The sequence below is a fragment of the Charadrius vociferus genome, unplaced genomic scaffold (assembly GCF_000708025.1).
Source record: "Charadrius vociferus isolate BGI_N301 unplaced genomic scaffold, ASM70802v2 scaffold1, whole genome shotgun sequence".
In the NCBI taxonomy this organism is placed as follows: domain Eukaryota; kingdom Metazoa; phylum Chordata; class Aves; order Charadriiformes; family Charadriidae; genus Charadrius; species Charadrius vociferus.
In genome coordinates, this window is record NW_009647680.1 from 9,691,793 (window position 1) to 9,708,198 (window position 16,406).

At 46.9% G+C, this 16,406-nt stretch overlaps 1 protein-coding gene across 1 annotated transcript in view; it reads left to right on the forward strand.

Moving 5' to 3' along the window:
- The window catches only part of TENM4 (teneurin transmembrane protein 4), a 376,063-nt gene that overhangs the window by 346,456 nt on the left and 13,201 nt on the right, over positions 1–16,406 (forward strand). The window contains exons 26-28 of the mRNA XM_009881209.1: positions 1,012–1,247; positions 10,687–10,983; positions 12,201–13,815. Of these exons, the coding sequence (XP_009879511.1) occupies positions 1,012–1,247; positions 10,687–10,983; positions 12,201–13,815 (2,148 nt within the window). The remainder of the gene's footprint in view (positions 1–1,011; positions 1,248–10,686; positions 10,984–12,200; positions 13,816–16,406) is intronic.

Genomic DNA, 16,406 nt, shown 5'->3' on the forward strand with positions numbered 1-16,406 from the left:
GCTGAGCTACGGCAGAGCGACTAGTGAACAAAACCCAACTTGCCTTAGAACGGAAAAAACAATTGCCATGAATGTTTAATGGGTGTTTTTATTCACAATTAGGTATTTATGGCAGCCTGGGAGACAGAAATGGTAATATTTTCCAGCATTAGAGGAGTTTCAGATAAGGCAGTCTTTGTATAATGTGCTTTTAAAGCCATTCTGCACTGAGCGAGTCTCGTGCTTTCTTACTCCTCTCTGCAGAGAGCAATGCCAGCTGGAGACTCAACGGACAGGGTTGGAGCCTGCCTGGTTCCTGAAGGATATGGAAGGGATATTGTACTTCTCTTCCACTCCTAAACTCCCAAATCCTGGCCTCAAAATCTGCTGATCTTTCAGGAGCTAGTGGAGGCCAGATGTACGGGAGACGTGTGGGAGCTTAGTGCCTCTGCTTTCTCTCCAAACATGAGGACTTGGGATGTCTCCTGAAAATGTTCCCAAGTGAGAGTGTTTGGCTGTTGTTTGGGGAACTGGTTAGCATTAACTCACTGTGCAATTTCCTGTCACTTGTGAGATGGGGAATAAGCCGGGGAAAGTTGGTGGCCCCACTTTTTCATATATCACAGTGAAATTGGGATCTTTAGGATATGAAAGCAAGGAAGGTTTTCAGCTGGACTGTGATTTAAAACAAATATCTCACCACCCAGCTTTTTAGCCTAGGGGAAGAGGTTTGAACCATGTCCTTTACTGGGGTATTACATGGCTCTTCCACAGGTGCATTTTTTTAACCTGTGTAAGACTTTTCTGCAAGAATTTAAGGTGCAGAACCTCATCAGAATGAAAAAGAGATTGTCCATCTTTACTTTCCCTGATGAAACACGTGTATTGCTTGCTGTGAGTGGGATGGGTGAGTGACAGTACTTTTGGTTACAACCATCAGAAATGCTGACGAAGCCTGGGTGAGGGAGCAGATGAAAAGCTGGGGCTGTATCATTGGGCAACCGCTTGATAAGATCTCATTTTTGTCTTCAGACCAAGTCCGAAACAGCTACTACATTGGCGCCGATGGCTCTCTCAGACTGATGCTTGCTAACGGCATGGAGGTGGCCCTTCAAACTGAGCCGCATCTGCTGGCTGGCACTGTCAACCCCACGGTGGGGAAGAGAAATGTCACCCTGCCCATCGACAACGGCCTCAATCTCGTGGAGTGGAGGCAGAGGAAGGAGCAAGCGAGAGGGCAGGTCACCGTCTTTGGACGTCGGCTGAGGGTAAGTGAGCAGCGTGAGCAGTTTTGGACTCCACTTCCCATCTCATCAGTCCCCAGTCTCATGACCCAGTCTCACTTGGGTCACAACAACCCCATGCAGCACTACAGGCTTGGGGAAGAGCAGCTGGAAAGCTACCTGGTGGAAAAGTACCTGGGGGTGTTGGTGGACAGCCAGCTGAATATGAGCCAGCAGTGTGCCCAGGTGGCCAAAAAGGCCAACAGCATCCTGGCCTGTATCAGGAATGGTGTGGCCAGCAGGACTGGGGCAGTGATCATCCCCCTGTACTCAGCACTGGTGAGGCCCCACCTCGAGTGCTGTGTTCAGTTTTGGGCCCCTCACAACAAGAAAGACATTGAGGTGTTGGAGTGTGTCCAGAGTAGGGCAGGTGAGGGGTCTGGAGCACAAGTCTGATGAGGAGCAGCTGAGGGAACTGGGGGTGTTTAGCCTGGAGAAAAGGAAGCTGAGGGTAGACCTTATCACTTTCTACAGCTCCCTGGTCTCTTCTCCCAAGTAACAAGTGATAGGACAAGAGGAAACGGCCTCTTGTTACGCCAGGGGAGGTTTAGATTGGATATCAGGAAAAATTTCTTCACAGAAAGGGTTATCAAGCACTGGAACAGGCTGCCCAGGGAAGGGGTGGAATCACCATCCCTGGAGGTATTTAAAAGACATGTAGACGTGGTGCTGAGGGACACGGTTTAATGGTGGTGATGATTGGACTCAATGATCTTAAAGGTCTCTTCCAACCTAGAGGATTCAATGGTTCTGTGATTCTGTGACAGAAAGGGACAGGGCTGATTTGTATCGTCTGCAATGGGGATGAGGTTGCAGGACAGAGAACTAGCTGTTCATCCTCAGTGGCACAACCTTTACGACTTGAACATATCCTTACATCTCCTTATGTGCTGACATTCTCTTAGCTGTCACAGGTAGTGTTGCTGATTTGCATACAAGTCCTCTGCATCACTGGGAACACGTGACTTCCCATCAGACACCACAGGTTTAACCATCACGTCAGGCTGTTTAAGCAAGCACGAGGCTATCCTAACTATAAAATACTGCACAGATTGGTATAGGTGTTTTCTACCTGTGCTGCTGGCAGTAACAGACCTGAGCACCAAAAGCTTTGTAAGCATATGAGGACAGCCTGAGAGAGTTGGGGTTGTTCAGCCTGGAGAAGAGAAGGCTCTGGGGAGCCCTTAGAGCCCCTTCCAGTCCCTAAAGGGGCTCCAGGAAAGCTGGGGAGGGACTCTTGATCAGGGAGTGGAGTGATAGGACAAGGGGGAACGGTTTTAAATTGGAAGAGGGGAGATTTAGATGAGATCTTAGGAAGAAATTTTTCACTGTGAGGGTGGTGAGGCACTCGCCCAGGTTGCCCAGAGAAGCTGTGGCTGCCCCATCCCTGGAGATGTTCCCGTCCAGGTTGGACAGGGCTTGGAGCAACCTGGGCTGGTGGGAGGTGTCCCTGCCCATGGCAGGGGGTTGGAACTCGATGATCTTTAAGGTCCCTTCCAACTCTAATCATTCTATGATTCTATGATTTTCTTCAAGTCCTGCCCACATATCATTTAAGAATGATTTACATGATGTATAAGAAGATCATATCAAGAAAACATATCACTTGGGGATGCAAAGCGAATGGTGGGTGAGCAGAGAGGACTTGTTCTCCTGTAATACCCAGTGGTAAGCCTCTGATGGAGCACAGTGTCCAATGAGGGGCATCGCTCCTCAGAATGATCAAGTAATGTAAATGAAACCTTAAGGATAAGAAACTTGGAAAACACGATCTAAGAGGCAAAGCCAAAAGGGGGGGTCAGAACTAGGTGATCTTTAAGGTCCCTTCCAACTCTAACCATTCTATGATTATTGTTCACTAGGCAGCCTCAGGAAAATCTCTAGATTCCTGAAACTTGCTAACCTGTTGAAGCTGTTGCAGAGCCGGGCTCGTAGGGCATTGCATCACAGTTGCCATCCTTCCCCAAAGTGCAGTGTTACAAACAGCTCCAGCCTGATGGGACTCTCTCCTCCAGGAGCACACGGTCCTTTCTGTGCTTGAGACTGATCTGTTTGGAAAACAGTGTTCCACACGACGCACCACAGACTTATCAGGGCTGTTGAAAGTTCTTGCCCAATACGCCTGTAATTCCTCTGCAAGCTGTTGGCCAGGCCGGTAACTTGTAATAGCAAGTCCTGTGCCATCACCCTTGTCCTGGTTACTGGGCCAACTGGTACCGGTTTTGATGGAGTTTGAGTACCTCGCTAGTCTCAGAGTCACAGCCTGATGAGTGGTTCCTGGGAAGCTGCTCAGCACCTGGCAAAGCCAGGCCCTCGGAGAAGAGTCCTCAGCGCTGTGTAATGCCACCACAGCAAAAAGACTACAGCTATTTATTCGCACTTAAGCTTTGCAGTAAATATTAACGCTCTGGTTTCAGAATACACCTTTCCCAGTCCTTGCTCTTCACCTCTCCCCGCAACCGTCACCCCTGCCACCTCGGTGTGATTTCTCCCGTCTCTCCTCACTCACGCTTGTCCAGTATTGTTCTTCACCCTCCCCAGCACAGCCTCTGCTCTTTTTCTTGAGCATTAATAGCCTCATATTTTGTTATCGGGAGAAGAACTGCAAACAGCAGTGAAAGCCGAAGCTGCTCTTTCAGTAGGAACTGCTCTATATCTGCAGCTCAGTTGGTATCAACCTTCTTGTTTGGTTTGTCTTGTTTTTTTTTTCTATATTTTATTTTATTTTATTTATTTTCTTTTAATAACCAATTAAATTACCAGAGAAGTCTTCTTCTGAAAGCAGGGAGCCTTCTAAAATCTGCAGCTGTGTCACAGCTATTTGGTGTTCAAAGCAGTTTCCACTCATTGAAGCCACGGCTCAGCTGCCCATGTCAGTTTTATCTTCCAAAATTTTCGCAGTAGATGCAAATGCAGAATGTGTCTTTGTTTTAGGTTGTACTGCAGTTGGGAAAACACTTGCAAAATGAAATTTCAGGCTGGTTATTTGTATCCCTATAAATCTGCCAGTATTTATTCACATTTTGAGCCTATCAGGGCCCTTCTAGTGAAGCAGAAGAGCATCTTACATGGTTGAAGGATTCAGTTATGGCTCTGTTCAGGGGTTCAAAGTAGCTGAGGGTGTACAAGAAGTTTTAAGCTGCCTGTTTGTACCTGCACGGCCGCATCTGCACCCCTGAGATGTAAACCTGCAAGGTGCTAATTGCCTCCCTGGGGATTGCCTGACATTTAACATATTCTGTGTGTCATGTTCTCCTCTTCCCTCGTACCAGTAATTGCTGCTTTCCCTGGCGAGGCAGAAGCTTAGGGAAGTTAAGTTCAGCATGTTTTTGTTCATTTTGGGAAATGCTATCATTTTTCTGCCATGTGTGAGTAAATCACAACATTTCCCTCTCACCTCACATGAGACAGCAGTAAAGACATGGTGATCCATGTGTGTCCAAGCACAAACACAGACTGGGCAGAGAATGGATTGAGAGCAGCCCCGAGGAGAAGGACCTGGGGGTGCTGGTGAATGAGAAGCTCAACATGAGCCAGCAATGTGCGTTCACAGCCCAGAAGGCCAACCGCATCCTGGATTGATTCAGAAGCGTGGCCAGCAGGGCGAGGGAAGGGATTCTGCCCCTCTACTCTGGGGAGACCCCACTTGGAGTACTGCATCCAGCTCTGGAGCCCCCAACATAGGAAAGACATAGACCTGTTGGAGCGGGGCCACAAAGATGGAGGGCCACAAAGATGATCCGAGGGCTGGAGCACCTCTGCTATGAGGAGAGTCAGGCCCACCTTATTGTGGCCTTCTAGTACGTAAAGGGGGCCTACAGGAGAGCTGGAGAGGGACTTTATACAAGGGCATGGAGTGATAGGACGAGGGGGGATTGCTTTAAACTGGAAGAGGGGAGATTTAGATTAGATATCAGGAAGAAATTTTTCACTCTGATGGTGGTGAGCCCCTGGCCCAGGTTGCCCAGAGAAGCTGAGGCTGCCCCATCCCTGGAGGTGTTCAAGGCCGGGTTGGACAGGGCTTTGAGCAACCTGGTCTGGTGGGAGGTGTCCCTGCCCATGGCAGGGGGGTTGGAACTCGATGATCTTCAAGGTCCCTTCCAACCTATACCATTCCATGATTCTATGACTTCGGCATGGATGAAGGGGAAGGGGCCAGCCCTGATGCCTTTGCCCCAGTCCCATCAATGCTCACCTGCCTCTGCGCTTGGCCAGGCAGCAGTAAAGCAGCACAAATACGTTAAAGCAGCCCCTTTCCCCTTCTCTCATCCCACATACCCCATGGAAAGTTGTGATGCTCTGATCCACCCACCCAGCAGTGAGATATCTCTGCACATTGGCTGGCTACCAATCAAGCCATCACTGGCCAACGGCAACACAGACTCCATCTGCAGTTGGAGCATTAGGTAAACTCTGCTCCAAGGAACAGAGCTCTTTCCTCTTTTTTTTTTTTTTTTTTTTTTTGCAAACTTGAGTTTTTCAATAAAGAAGGATGTAAAATTATCTCTGACAGTGGAGCAAATAGGACAGCCAGAAGAGACAGAGCTGCTGGCTCAGCTCTTGTATTTATTTAACCATGGAAACTCCCGTTGTAATTCACTTTTTGTTTTTCCCAAGACCTTGGCAGCAGGTTAATGGTGGCATCAAGACCTCGTGTCCCAGACAATCCCCAGAACCAGCGTGACCGGAGAGGTCTCCTGGGATATGCTGCTAACCATTCCTGGTGTGTTGACTAATGATGACAGTCCAGCATCATCCCCCCAATTTCTGCAAGGGGTCGAGGTCTGGATATGGCCACCTGAATGGTTTTAGCAATCCGCTGGGGAAATTGCTTTGTTGGCGGCCGTTTATCACATGGATGTTGTTGGCTCCTGGAGTTCTCCTTGCAGAAGTATTGTTTGCCCTCCTCTGCTGAAGGTTGCCAGAGTGTTTTCATGAGAAATCTTCCCTTTTTGTGCTCTTGTGCTCCCAGGGACATCAGTGCACGGAGTTTAATTATGATTTATGCCAAAAGAGTTCCATAGGAAGCATTGGAGAAATCAAAGCTGGTGGCATGTTTATCTTCTTGCTTTTCCAGAGCAAGTTAAGGAATTGATACTATGGAACCTGAGTTTGGGGTTAAATTTAGTTTCTCACACATTATAGAGGAGAGGTCAAATATGCACTGCAAATTATGGATTTAATTTTACCCTGTCTCAGCCCTGCACTGATCACAAAGCCTTGTCAAACACTGTGAGGGGCAAAAGCTTTTTAGACGCCCCCTTCCAGGATAAGGACTCCGGGATGTAGGATAGCACCTTATTTAGCTGCTCACCATAAAACATGGTTATTGGACTGAAGCCCGCAGCCCTGTCAGTGCTTCTGCAGAAAATTCACTTCTATTCAAGGCGTGCCCTTGAACGAGGGTGAAAAAGATTTAGCCCCTGTGTGGAGGCTGTCTGGCGGGGTAGGGTTCACTTTGCCCATCACCTCAAGGGGCAGCTGTTGGCACCACATCACTTCTCGGTGAGAAGAGAGATTGCGCTGAGAGAAAACAAATCATTAAAAAAAAAAAAAAAAAGGCATGAAAAGGGAGACTGGTTCCAACCAGTCCCCCAGAAATTGCTTGCCAGAGCATGAGGAGGGAGGAATGACTTAGGGCACTAGTAATGGGATGCAGAGATTTGGACTGAGCTTAAGAGCTAGCCTGGGACCTGTTATTTGGTCCTTCCAGCACGGTGAATCGCACTGCTGCTGGGGTGTGGATCGGGGAGGCCACTTGCAGCCTGGATTACTGTCCCAGCTCTGGAAGAGCTCTTTCCAGCTCTCTTGGCAGAGACCAGGAGCAGAAGAAGCTGCAGCTGCAGGGCTGGAGCTGCTCTGTGAATAGATGGAAGGCAGAGATGATATTCCTCCCTCCTTCGCTTTTTTCTTGTTTGTTTTTGCAAGCAATTGCCACTTCTGTTTCTCTATTCATAGCAACAAGCACCTACGAGACATCAGATTGCTCTGTTAGTTACACATGTGCATCTGTACTTAGAGTTTTGATACCTTTTTAGTTGATACCTTTTTAATTATTTCTCAGCTTGCCTGTTACAGTGGGCTTTTTGCAGATTTCCTCTTTCTCCCATTGGCCATTTACATTGTATTTTACACATACTTCATCGGGGCATTATCTACTTTTCCACAATGTTTCTTTTCCTCAGGCCCTACCCGCCTTTTACTGTTGTTATTCACAGAATCACAGAATGGTTTAGGTTGGAAAGGACCTTGAAGATCATCGCGTTCCAACCTCCCTGCCACAGGCAGGGACACCTCCCACCAGACCAGGTTGCCCAAGGCCACGTCCAGCCTGGCCTTGAACACCTCCAGGGATGGGGCCTCAACAACCTCTCTGGGCAACCTGGGCCAGTGCCTTACAACCCTCAAAGTAAAAAATTTCCTCCTAATGTTTAATCTAAACCTGCCCTCTTCCAGTTTAAAGCCATTCCCCCTCGTCCTGTCACTACATGCCCCAGTAAAAAGTCCTTCCCCAGCTCTCCTGTAGGCCCCCTTTAGGTACTGGAAGGCCGCAATAAGATCTCCCCAGAGCCTTCTCTTCTCCAGGCTGAACAGCCCCAACTCTCTCAGCCTCTCCTTATAGGAGAGGTGCTCCAGCCCTCGGATCATCCTCGTGGCTCTCCTCTGGACACGCTCCAGCAGGTCCGTGTCCTTCTTATGTTGGGGACTCCAGAGCTGGATGCAGTACTCCAGGTGGGGTCTCACGAGAGTGGAGTAGAAGGGCTAAGTTCCCCCATTGGTGGTCCATTCATAAGTTGAAAAAAACATTGTTTCACTTGCCTCCTCTGACATCATCTTTACACTCACATTGCAGCACCGATTCCTTCTCTCTCGGCTGGCCACGCGCACCCTCAGCTCCCTTCCACATTTTCTCAGCTGTGCTTTTGCCTCTTCCAACCCCAGCTCCTGAGATGCTTTCTTTTGAATTCTCATTTTGTGGTGTTCCTGTTCTCCAGGTTTCAGCAGAGACATCTGCCCACGCCGTAGTGCTGCCTTTCCCTCTCCTGTTCCTCCAGGGCTGAGAAACCCCTTCTCCCTTGGTCCTACCCATCCTTTCTCTTGCTGTTTAGCTCTCGGATACTCCCACATCCCTCTAAATACAGACAGAATTCAATCATACACCCTAAAGTAATGGCCAAGGTCAAAGCTAGACCAGGGCTGAGAACAATACTCAGATCAGGAGTGTCAGCTTTACCCAGAGCAGGATAAGGCAGTGGTTTTGACTTGGTCTGAAGAGCTTGCAGCACACAGCAGCCTCTGGTTTATTGACTGCAGCTGAAGGGCTGCAAAGGGAACTGAAAACCAAGTCAGCTGTTTGGAGTTTGAAATTCATGCCATAAGAATCTTCATCGTTCTAGAAAAGAGGAGTTCACCAGCTGCAAGAGGTTCAAAAGCGGTGGGGTGGAGAAAGAGCCGTCTTCACTGGCAAGCTCATACTTACGGGGTTTTCATCCTTGCTTTGTACTTGGCTACTGTGGCTTTGTGAGTCTCCTTGCGCATGCGGCTAAACATGAGCTGTATTATCGTCTCCTTTTTGTGTTGCTGTGCGCTCCAATCCCTGAATCAAAGTGTACTCCTGCTCCTACCTTTGAAGTAGATACTTTTGATCTTTGGAAATGCAGAGGCAGTAGAGGTAACAGGAGTGTAATTATGCAACACCGAATAACCTCAGGACAATGAAGCTGAAACTCCAGCTCTCCTGGAAAAGTTCCTGCTCTGTGTAACATCCACAGTGGTCAAGGCCTCCATATTTCATCTCAGGGGAAAGGCTTAACCTCCAGTGCATGCAGTATGTTCAATAAACTCAGGGAAAAGCTCTGATTTCCGCTATGTTGACACAGCATCCACCTTTTTTTCTACAGGTATTATTTTTTGGTGTGCGCGAAAGCAAAAGGCTATATATCCTGGATATCTCCAAGGCTTTCCACACAGTCCCCCACAGCCTCCTGCTAGAGAAACTGATGTGTCACGGTCTAGACCAGGGGTCTGTGCGTTGGGTGGGGAACTGGCTGACAAGGCGCACCCAGAGGGTGGTGGTCAATAGCTGCTTTTCAAAGTGGTAACTTGTCACAAGTGGGGTCCCCCAGGGATCAATACTGGGCCCAGCGCTGTTTAATGTCTACGTAAGTCAGCTGGATGATGGGATCAAGTGTATCCTGACAGAGTTTGCTGATGATACCAAACTGAGTGAGGAAGTGGACACTTTGGATGGGAGAGCCACCCTGCAGGAAGACCTGGATAGGCTGGAAGACTGGGGTGACAAGCCCATGAAGCTTATGAAGTTCAACAAGGACAAGTGAAAGGTCTTGCACCTGGGAAAACAATCCAGGAGTGCAGCACAGGCTGGGACTGCCTGACTGAGGAGCAGCTCTGTGGAAAGGGACCTGAGGGTCCTGGTGGACAACAAGCTCAATATGAGTGAACACTGTGCTGCTGCGGCAAAGAAAGCCAATGAGATGCTGGGTTGCATCAACAAGGGCATCACCAGCAGAGATAAAGAAGTCATTATCCCACTCTACTCAGTGCTGATCGGGCCATACCTGAAATACCGTGTTCAGTTTTGGTACCCACTATACATAAAAGATGTGGAGAGGCTGGAGAGGGTCCAGAGAAGGGCCATCAGAGGACTGGGAAGCCTGCCCTATGAGGAAAGGCTGAGAGAACCAGGTTTGTTCAGCCTTGAGAAAAGAAGCTTAGGGGAGACCTTATCACCATGTTCCAGTATTTAAAGTGTGGCTACAAAGGAGATAGAGATTCCCTTTTTCCAAGGAGTCACACAGAAAAGACGAGGGGTAATGGGTACAAGTTACTCCTGGGGAGATTCCAATGGGACACAAAAGGAACATCGGTCACAATGAGAACAATCAGCCATTGGAATAATCTCCCCAGGGAAGTGGTGGATTCCCCACATTAGACACTTTTAAAATTCAGCTGGACAGGGTGCTGGGCTATCTTGTCTATACCATGCTTTTGCCAAGAAAGGTTGGACCAGATGATCTTTGAGGTCCCTTCCAACCTCATATTCTATGATATCCCAGGTTTGATACCTTGCAAATATTACCTGCAACAAGTTGGCATTACATATTCTGGAGGTCTATAATCGTATCTGCTGTAGCAGGCCTAAGGCTAGGTTTGGCTTTTACTAGGTTTTACTCCACCATGGTGACGTTTCAAAAGTACCTTCTGTTTTTCTGCTTTTTTCCTCACTGAAGTCAACAGATGTAACCTTAGGACAACTCTTTGCTTTGAAAATTGCCTCTTTTCCTGATGCAATGAACAGCTGGATACTCTCCAGTGTGGTCTAAAGAGGCGTTAGGTGAAACAAGGCTAATATCTGTAACTTCAACTGTTTCCAGTTTCCTAATTCTCCATCTCTTTCCTGTAGGTTCACAACAGAAACCTGCTGTCCCTTGACTTCGATCGTGTGACAAGGACAGAGAAAATCTATGATGACCACCGCAAGTTCACACTCCGTATCCTCTACGACCAGGCAGGGAGGCCCAGTCTCTGGTCACCCAGCAGCAGATTGAATGGGGTCAACGTCACCTATTCCCCAGGAGGGCACATTGCAGGGATTCAGAGGGGCACAATGTCAGAAAGGATGGAGTATGATCAGTCTGGCAGAATTACATCCAGGATCTTTGCTGATGGCAAATCATGGAGCTACACTTACTTGGAGAAGGTAAGAATCCTCTAATCACGCAGAGATGGTGTATTTGGTGCAAATGGGCTTTACTCCTTTGACTCGAGTACAGCTGCGCTCCTTCACGTCAGATGATTAGTGGTCCTTATGGTCCAATACTCCTCTTCTGCCTACACTGAGGTTCACATTGTAACTTTGATGCCAGACCACCAAAGAGCAGCTGAAAATAGCCTGAGAAGTTTCTTCCCGGTCACACCGAGAGCATGTCATAATGCTGTGAAGCTTTGGCATTGGACTTTTTAAGCACAACATTCCTTTGCTGAGGTAGCTGTAATATAAAATAACTTCGGGTAAAGTCAGGAGTGAATGGTAGGAATTTCCAGTAGGATTTTCCATGAGCAAACAACCCGTACAGCCTGACATCCTGCCTTCTTCCAGTGGCCCACTCCTGCTTTGTATGAAATGCATGTAATTAAAAAGTGCGAGGCGTGAATCCAGCGAGACTGTTGTAGCGCATTTCACAGTGTTTTCTGTAGTCTGCCCTCTGTAGATTGGCATGGGACTTAAATTCTTCTGGGTATTACCATTCATCATTACGCTGCCCTGCGTCCTATAGATCTGTATACTGCATACCTGGGGCTGGAATATTTTTTTTCCTGAGCTTTGCACAGAGCCTATCCCTACAACAGTTTAAGGAAACTACAGTAATATCACTTTTAAAAAGCAAAAAGTATTGCCTTACCCGCAGTATTATACAATCTGTGTGGATTGTTTGTTACATGCAAAAAAAAATCCCAGAAAAAAATAAGCACACAGGCAGAAGTTTGCAGAAGAGAATAATGGAAGATATGCCGACACAGTGAATTAATTGGGTGTTGGAAGGTGTCAGGGGGTACTTTTTCAAGCATTGTTTAAGTAGCTCTACCCATTTTATTTATTTAGTCTGTAAAAGCTATTGGCACGGGGAATTTGTGTAGATACAGCCAGCTACAGGGTATCGATTCAAACAACTGAGCATTCTGAACTTAGACCTTCCTCACCGCATTAACTGCTTCTTCCTCTGACCCACTCCTCCTTGGGGATACTGGATGTGCCGTGTGGCTGCATACCGCTCACCAGATCATCCTATGGGTGCGGAGATTTATCTCCCTTGCCCTGCTCTTTGGATTGGAGAATCTTGCAGGTTTTGTGAGAGTTGAGTGTAATTTTACCTGCAAACCAGGAATATAATCTATACTTTTCTCCTTCCCATCCAGTCCATGGTGCTGCTCCTTCACAGCCAGAGACAGTACATCTTTGAGTTTGATAAGAACGACCGGTTGTCATCAGTGACCATGCCCAATGTTGCCCGTCAGACTTTAGAGACCATTCGTTCCATTGGTTACTACAGGAACATCTACCGGCCACCAGAAGGCAACGCCTCGGTAATTCAGGATTTCACAGAGGATGAGCAGCTCCTCCACACTTTGTACTTGGGGACAGGACGACGTGTCATCTACAAGTATGGAAAGTTGTCCAAGTTAGCCGAGATGCTCTACGACACCACAAAGATAAGTTTCACCTATGACGAAACTGCTGGCATGCTGAAGACAATAAACTTGCAGAATGAAGGGTTCACCTGTACAATCAGATACAGACAGATCGGACCCCTCATTGATCGACAGATTTTCCGCTTCACTGAGGAAGGCATGGTGAATGCACGCTTTGACTATAATTATGACAACAGCTTTCGGGTGACCAGCATGCAAGCGGTCATCAACGAGACACCTTTACCCATTGACCTCTACAGGTACGATGATGTGTCAGGCAAGACTGAGCAATTTGGTAAATTCGGAGTCATTTACTACGATATCAACCAGATTATCACCACTGCTGTCATGACTCACACTAAACATTTTGATGCCTATGGCAGGATGAAGGAGGTCCAGTACGAGATATTCCGGTCGCTGATGTACTGGATGACTGTGCAGTATGACAACATGGGGAGAGTGGTTAAGAAAGAGCTGAAGGTTGGCCCTTATGCAAACACAACTAGGTACTCATATGAGTATGATGCTGATGGACAGTTGCAGACGGTGTCAATCAACGACAAACCGCTCTGGCGTTACAGCTATGACCTAAACGGAAACCTCCATTTGTTGAGTCCAGGGAACAGTGCCCGCCTTACGCCACTCAGGTACGACCTCAGGGATAGGATTACTAGACTGGGGGATGTGCAGTATAAAATGGATGAAGATGGCTTCCTGAAGCAAAGAGGCAATGATATTTTTGAGTACAATTCAGCAGGCCTGCTCATCAAAGCCTACAATAAAGCTAGTGGGTGGAGCGTGAAATACCGCTATGATGGCCTAGGAAGGAGAGTCTCTAGTAAAACCAGCCATGGCCATCACTTGCAGTTCTTCTACGCAGACCTGACCAACCCAACCAAGGTCACCCATTTATACAACCACTCAAGCTCTGAGATCACCTCCCTCTACTACGACCTCCAAGGCCACCTCTTTGCAATGGAGCTCAGCAGCGGTGATGAATTCTACATAGCCTGCGATAACATTGGCACTCCTTTGGCTGTCTTCAGTGGGACCGGCTTAATGATTAAGCAGATACTGTACACAGCATATGGGGAGATCTATATGGACACCAATCCCAACTTCCAGATCATCATCGGCTACCATGGAGGACTGTATGACCCCCTCACAAAGCTTGTCCACATGGGACGGAGAGACTATGATGTGCTAGCGGGTCGGTGGACAAGTCCAGACCATGATATGTGGAAGCATCTGAGTAGCAATAACATAATGCCTTTCAACCTGTATATGTTCAAAAACAACAACCCCATTAGCAACTCTCAGGATATCAAATGTTACATGACAGGTAAGACATTTAAATTAATTAACATATTCACAAGTTTGCCATCAGTGAATAGAATCATAGAATGGTTTACGTTGGAAGGCACCTTGAAGATCATCGAGTTCCAACCCCCCTGCCATGGGTAGGGACACCTCCCACCACACCAGGTTGCTCCAAGCCCCATCCAGCCTGGCCTTGAACGCCTCCAGGGATGGGGCAACCACAGCTTCCCTGGGCAACCTGGGCCAGGGGCTCACCACCCTCACAGTGAAAAATTTCTTCCTAATATCTTATCTAAACCTGCCCTCTTCCAGTTTGAAGCCATTCCCCCTCATCCTATCACTACACGCCCTTGTAAAAAGTCCCTCTCCAGCTCTCCTGTAGCCCCTTTAGGTACTGGAAGGCCACAATAAGGTCTCCCTGGAGCTTTCTCTTCTCCAGGCTGAATATCCCCAACTCTCTCAGCCTCTCCTCACAGGAGAGGTGCTCCAGTCCTCTGACCATCTTCGTGGCCCTCCTCTGGACCTGCTCCAAAAGGTCCATGTCTTTCTTATGTTGGGGACTCCAGAGCTGGATGCAGTACTCCAGGTGGGGTCTCACGAGAGTGGAGTAGAAGGGCAGAATCACCTCCCTTGCCCTGCTGGCCACACTTCTGATGCAGCCCAGGATATGGTTGGCCTTCTGGGCTGCGATCGCAAATAGGTTTCTTCTGTCTCAGTGCCCTGGTCACCATGAGGTTTTCCAGTGTTGGACACAAGCTTTTTTTTTTTGCCATTTGACCCCTATATCCAGGGCATATTTAATTCATTAGCGTAGATGGAGATTGTAATTCCCAAACCTGTTTCCTTTTCTCTTCCTTGGTGTTTGTTCTTTTGATTTTTCTTCCAGTTTTTTGTTTCCTCAGATATCCCAAGTTTAGTTACCAATTAGTGTACTGATAACCTTTCTTGTTGTAGAGGGACAGCTGTTTGCACAGTTTCGCCTGGAGATTTATTTGCAACTAAACAAATGACATGCAGATTTGTTTTAGCAGAATGGCAACAGCAACTTAAACCTTTTATTACAGTCAGCCGTTGCAGAGCACACTACATGAACCATGTAGGTCCAAGTTAAGCTGCCCCACGCAATTAACAGTTCCTACTAAAAGTCAATAAAAGCAGGTGCGTTAGACTTAAAGGCCAGATTTTAGGGCATACCTACCCCACAGCTTGACATAACCTCTGAACTCCTTCCCCTGGGATTTTGTAAGATGGCAGTAACGTGAGCTCCATGTATGTTTTTTGTACAGCAAATCATTGTGTAGGTTAAATGTCCTTCCTATATTCCTACTTTGTGCAACACTGGTAGTAATGTTTGAGAGGACTGTTTTGGTGGGACTTAATTCTATATACTTCCCATTGGAAAACCAGGTGACACAATCACAAGTCAAATGTACATACTTAAGGAGATATAATTAATTTTTAAATGCTCCTGCTGAGTCTATCACAACTTTCCCATACACAACAGTATTTGCATTTCCCCAGGTTATGAGATTGGCTTAATAGCCAAAAAAGGGTGACAAAATAAAAACCCTGGTTGCGCTCTTCCACTTGTTTTTCTAGCCATTAGGATTCATGCTTTCAGGTTCTTCTGCAATAATCATAAGGATTAGATTGTTGTGGGGTTTTTTTTAATGAAAAGCTGTTTTCTCCAGAGCTGAGAAGATGGTGCCACAAGGGAAGTAAAATATGCCAAAAGATGCAGACTAAGATCCTGTGTGTTGGCCTCACTCTTATAATTAAGACTGGCAGGGAATACTTTGAGATAACTTTTCCTATCAGAAAATGCTCTTTTGTCAAACCCGAATTTGTTTATGGGAGAGGTTTGAGCTTGAGAGGTTTCTCAGCAGAAATGTTGTAAACAGCTCTCAAAATTGCCTAAATGACAAATTCCAAAGTAACCTAAAAGAAAAATTCCTTTTCAGTTTTCAATGTTTTCAAGTTGAGTGTAAGGACTGAAAACAGGAAAAGAAAAATCAAGGAGTCAAAACCAAAATGGAAGATCTCAATTTGAAATTGTTGTCTTGAACTGATCTAATTTTTTAAGACTTGCTTTGTGACATATTAACAGATTTTTATTTTCATGCTCAAGTTAAGACAGGACAAAATTTCCCATACTGTCTTGGAACAGGTGAACGTTTTCCCACTCAGCTCTGATGATAACATCAAGATGTCCAAATCTGATACGTTTTTTTTTATATGCACTGAATAACTTTTTCTACTGTCTTAGAAGTTCTATTTTCAGTCTTTCAAAAATACAGAACCCAAATACATTTTTTAAGTTTCTCCTCTCCCAGTGCATGAAAGAAACAGGTCACGTAGTGGGATGAGTGCCTTGATGCGAGGCTGCTGCTCCGGCATTTCTTTTGGCTGGAGCTTTCAGACACCTCACGGACAGGACCCGCAATGAGTGTGTCCTTGTCATCACAACAAAATCTGCCCAGGTGCAGTCAGAGGGAATCATAGAATCATAGAATGGTTTGGGTTGGAATGCACCTTGAAGATCATCCAGTTCCACCCCCCTGCCCTGGGCAGGGACACCTCCCACCAGACCAGGTTGCTCCAAGCCCCATCCAG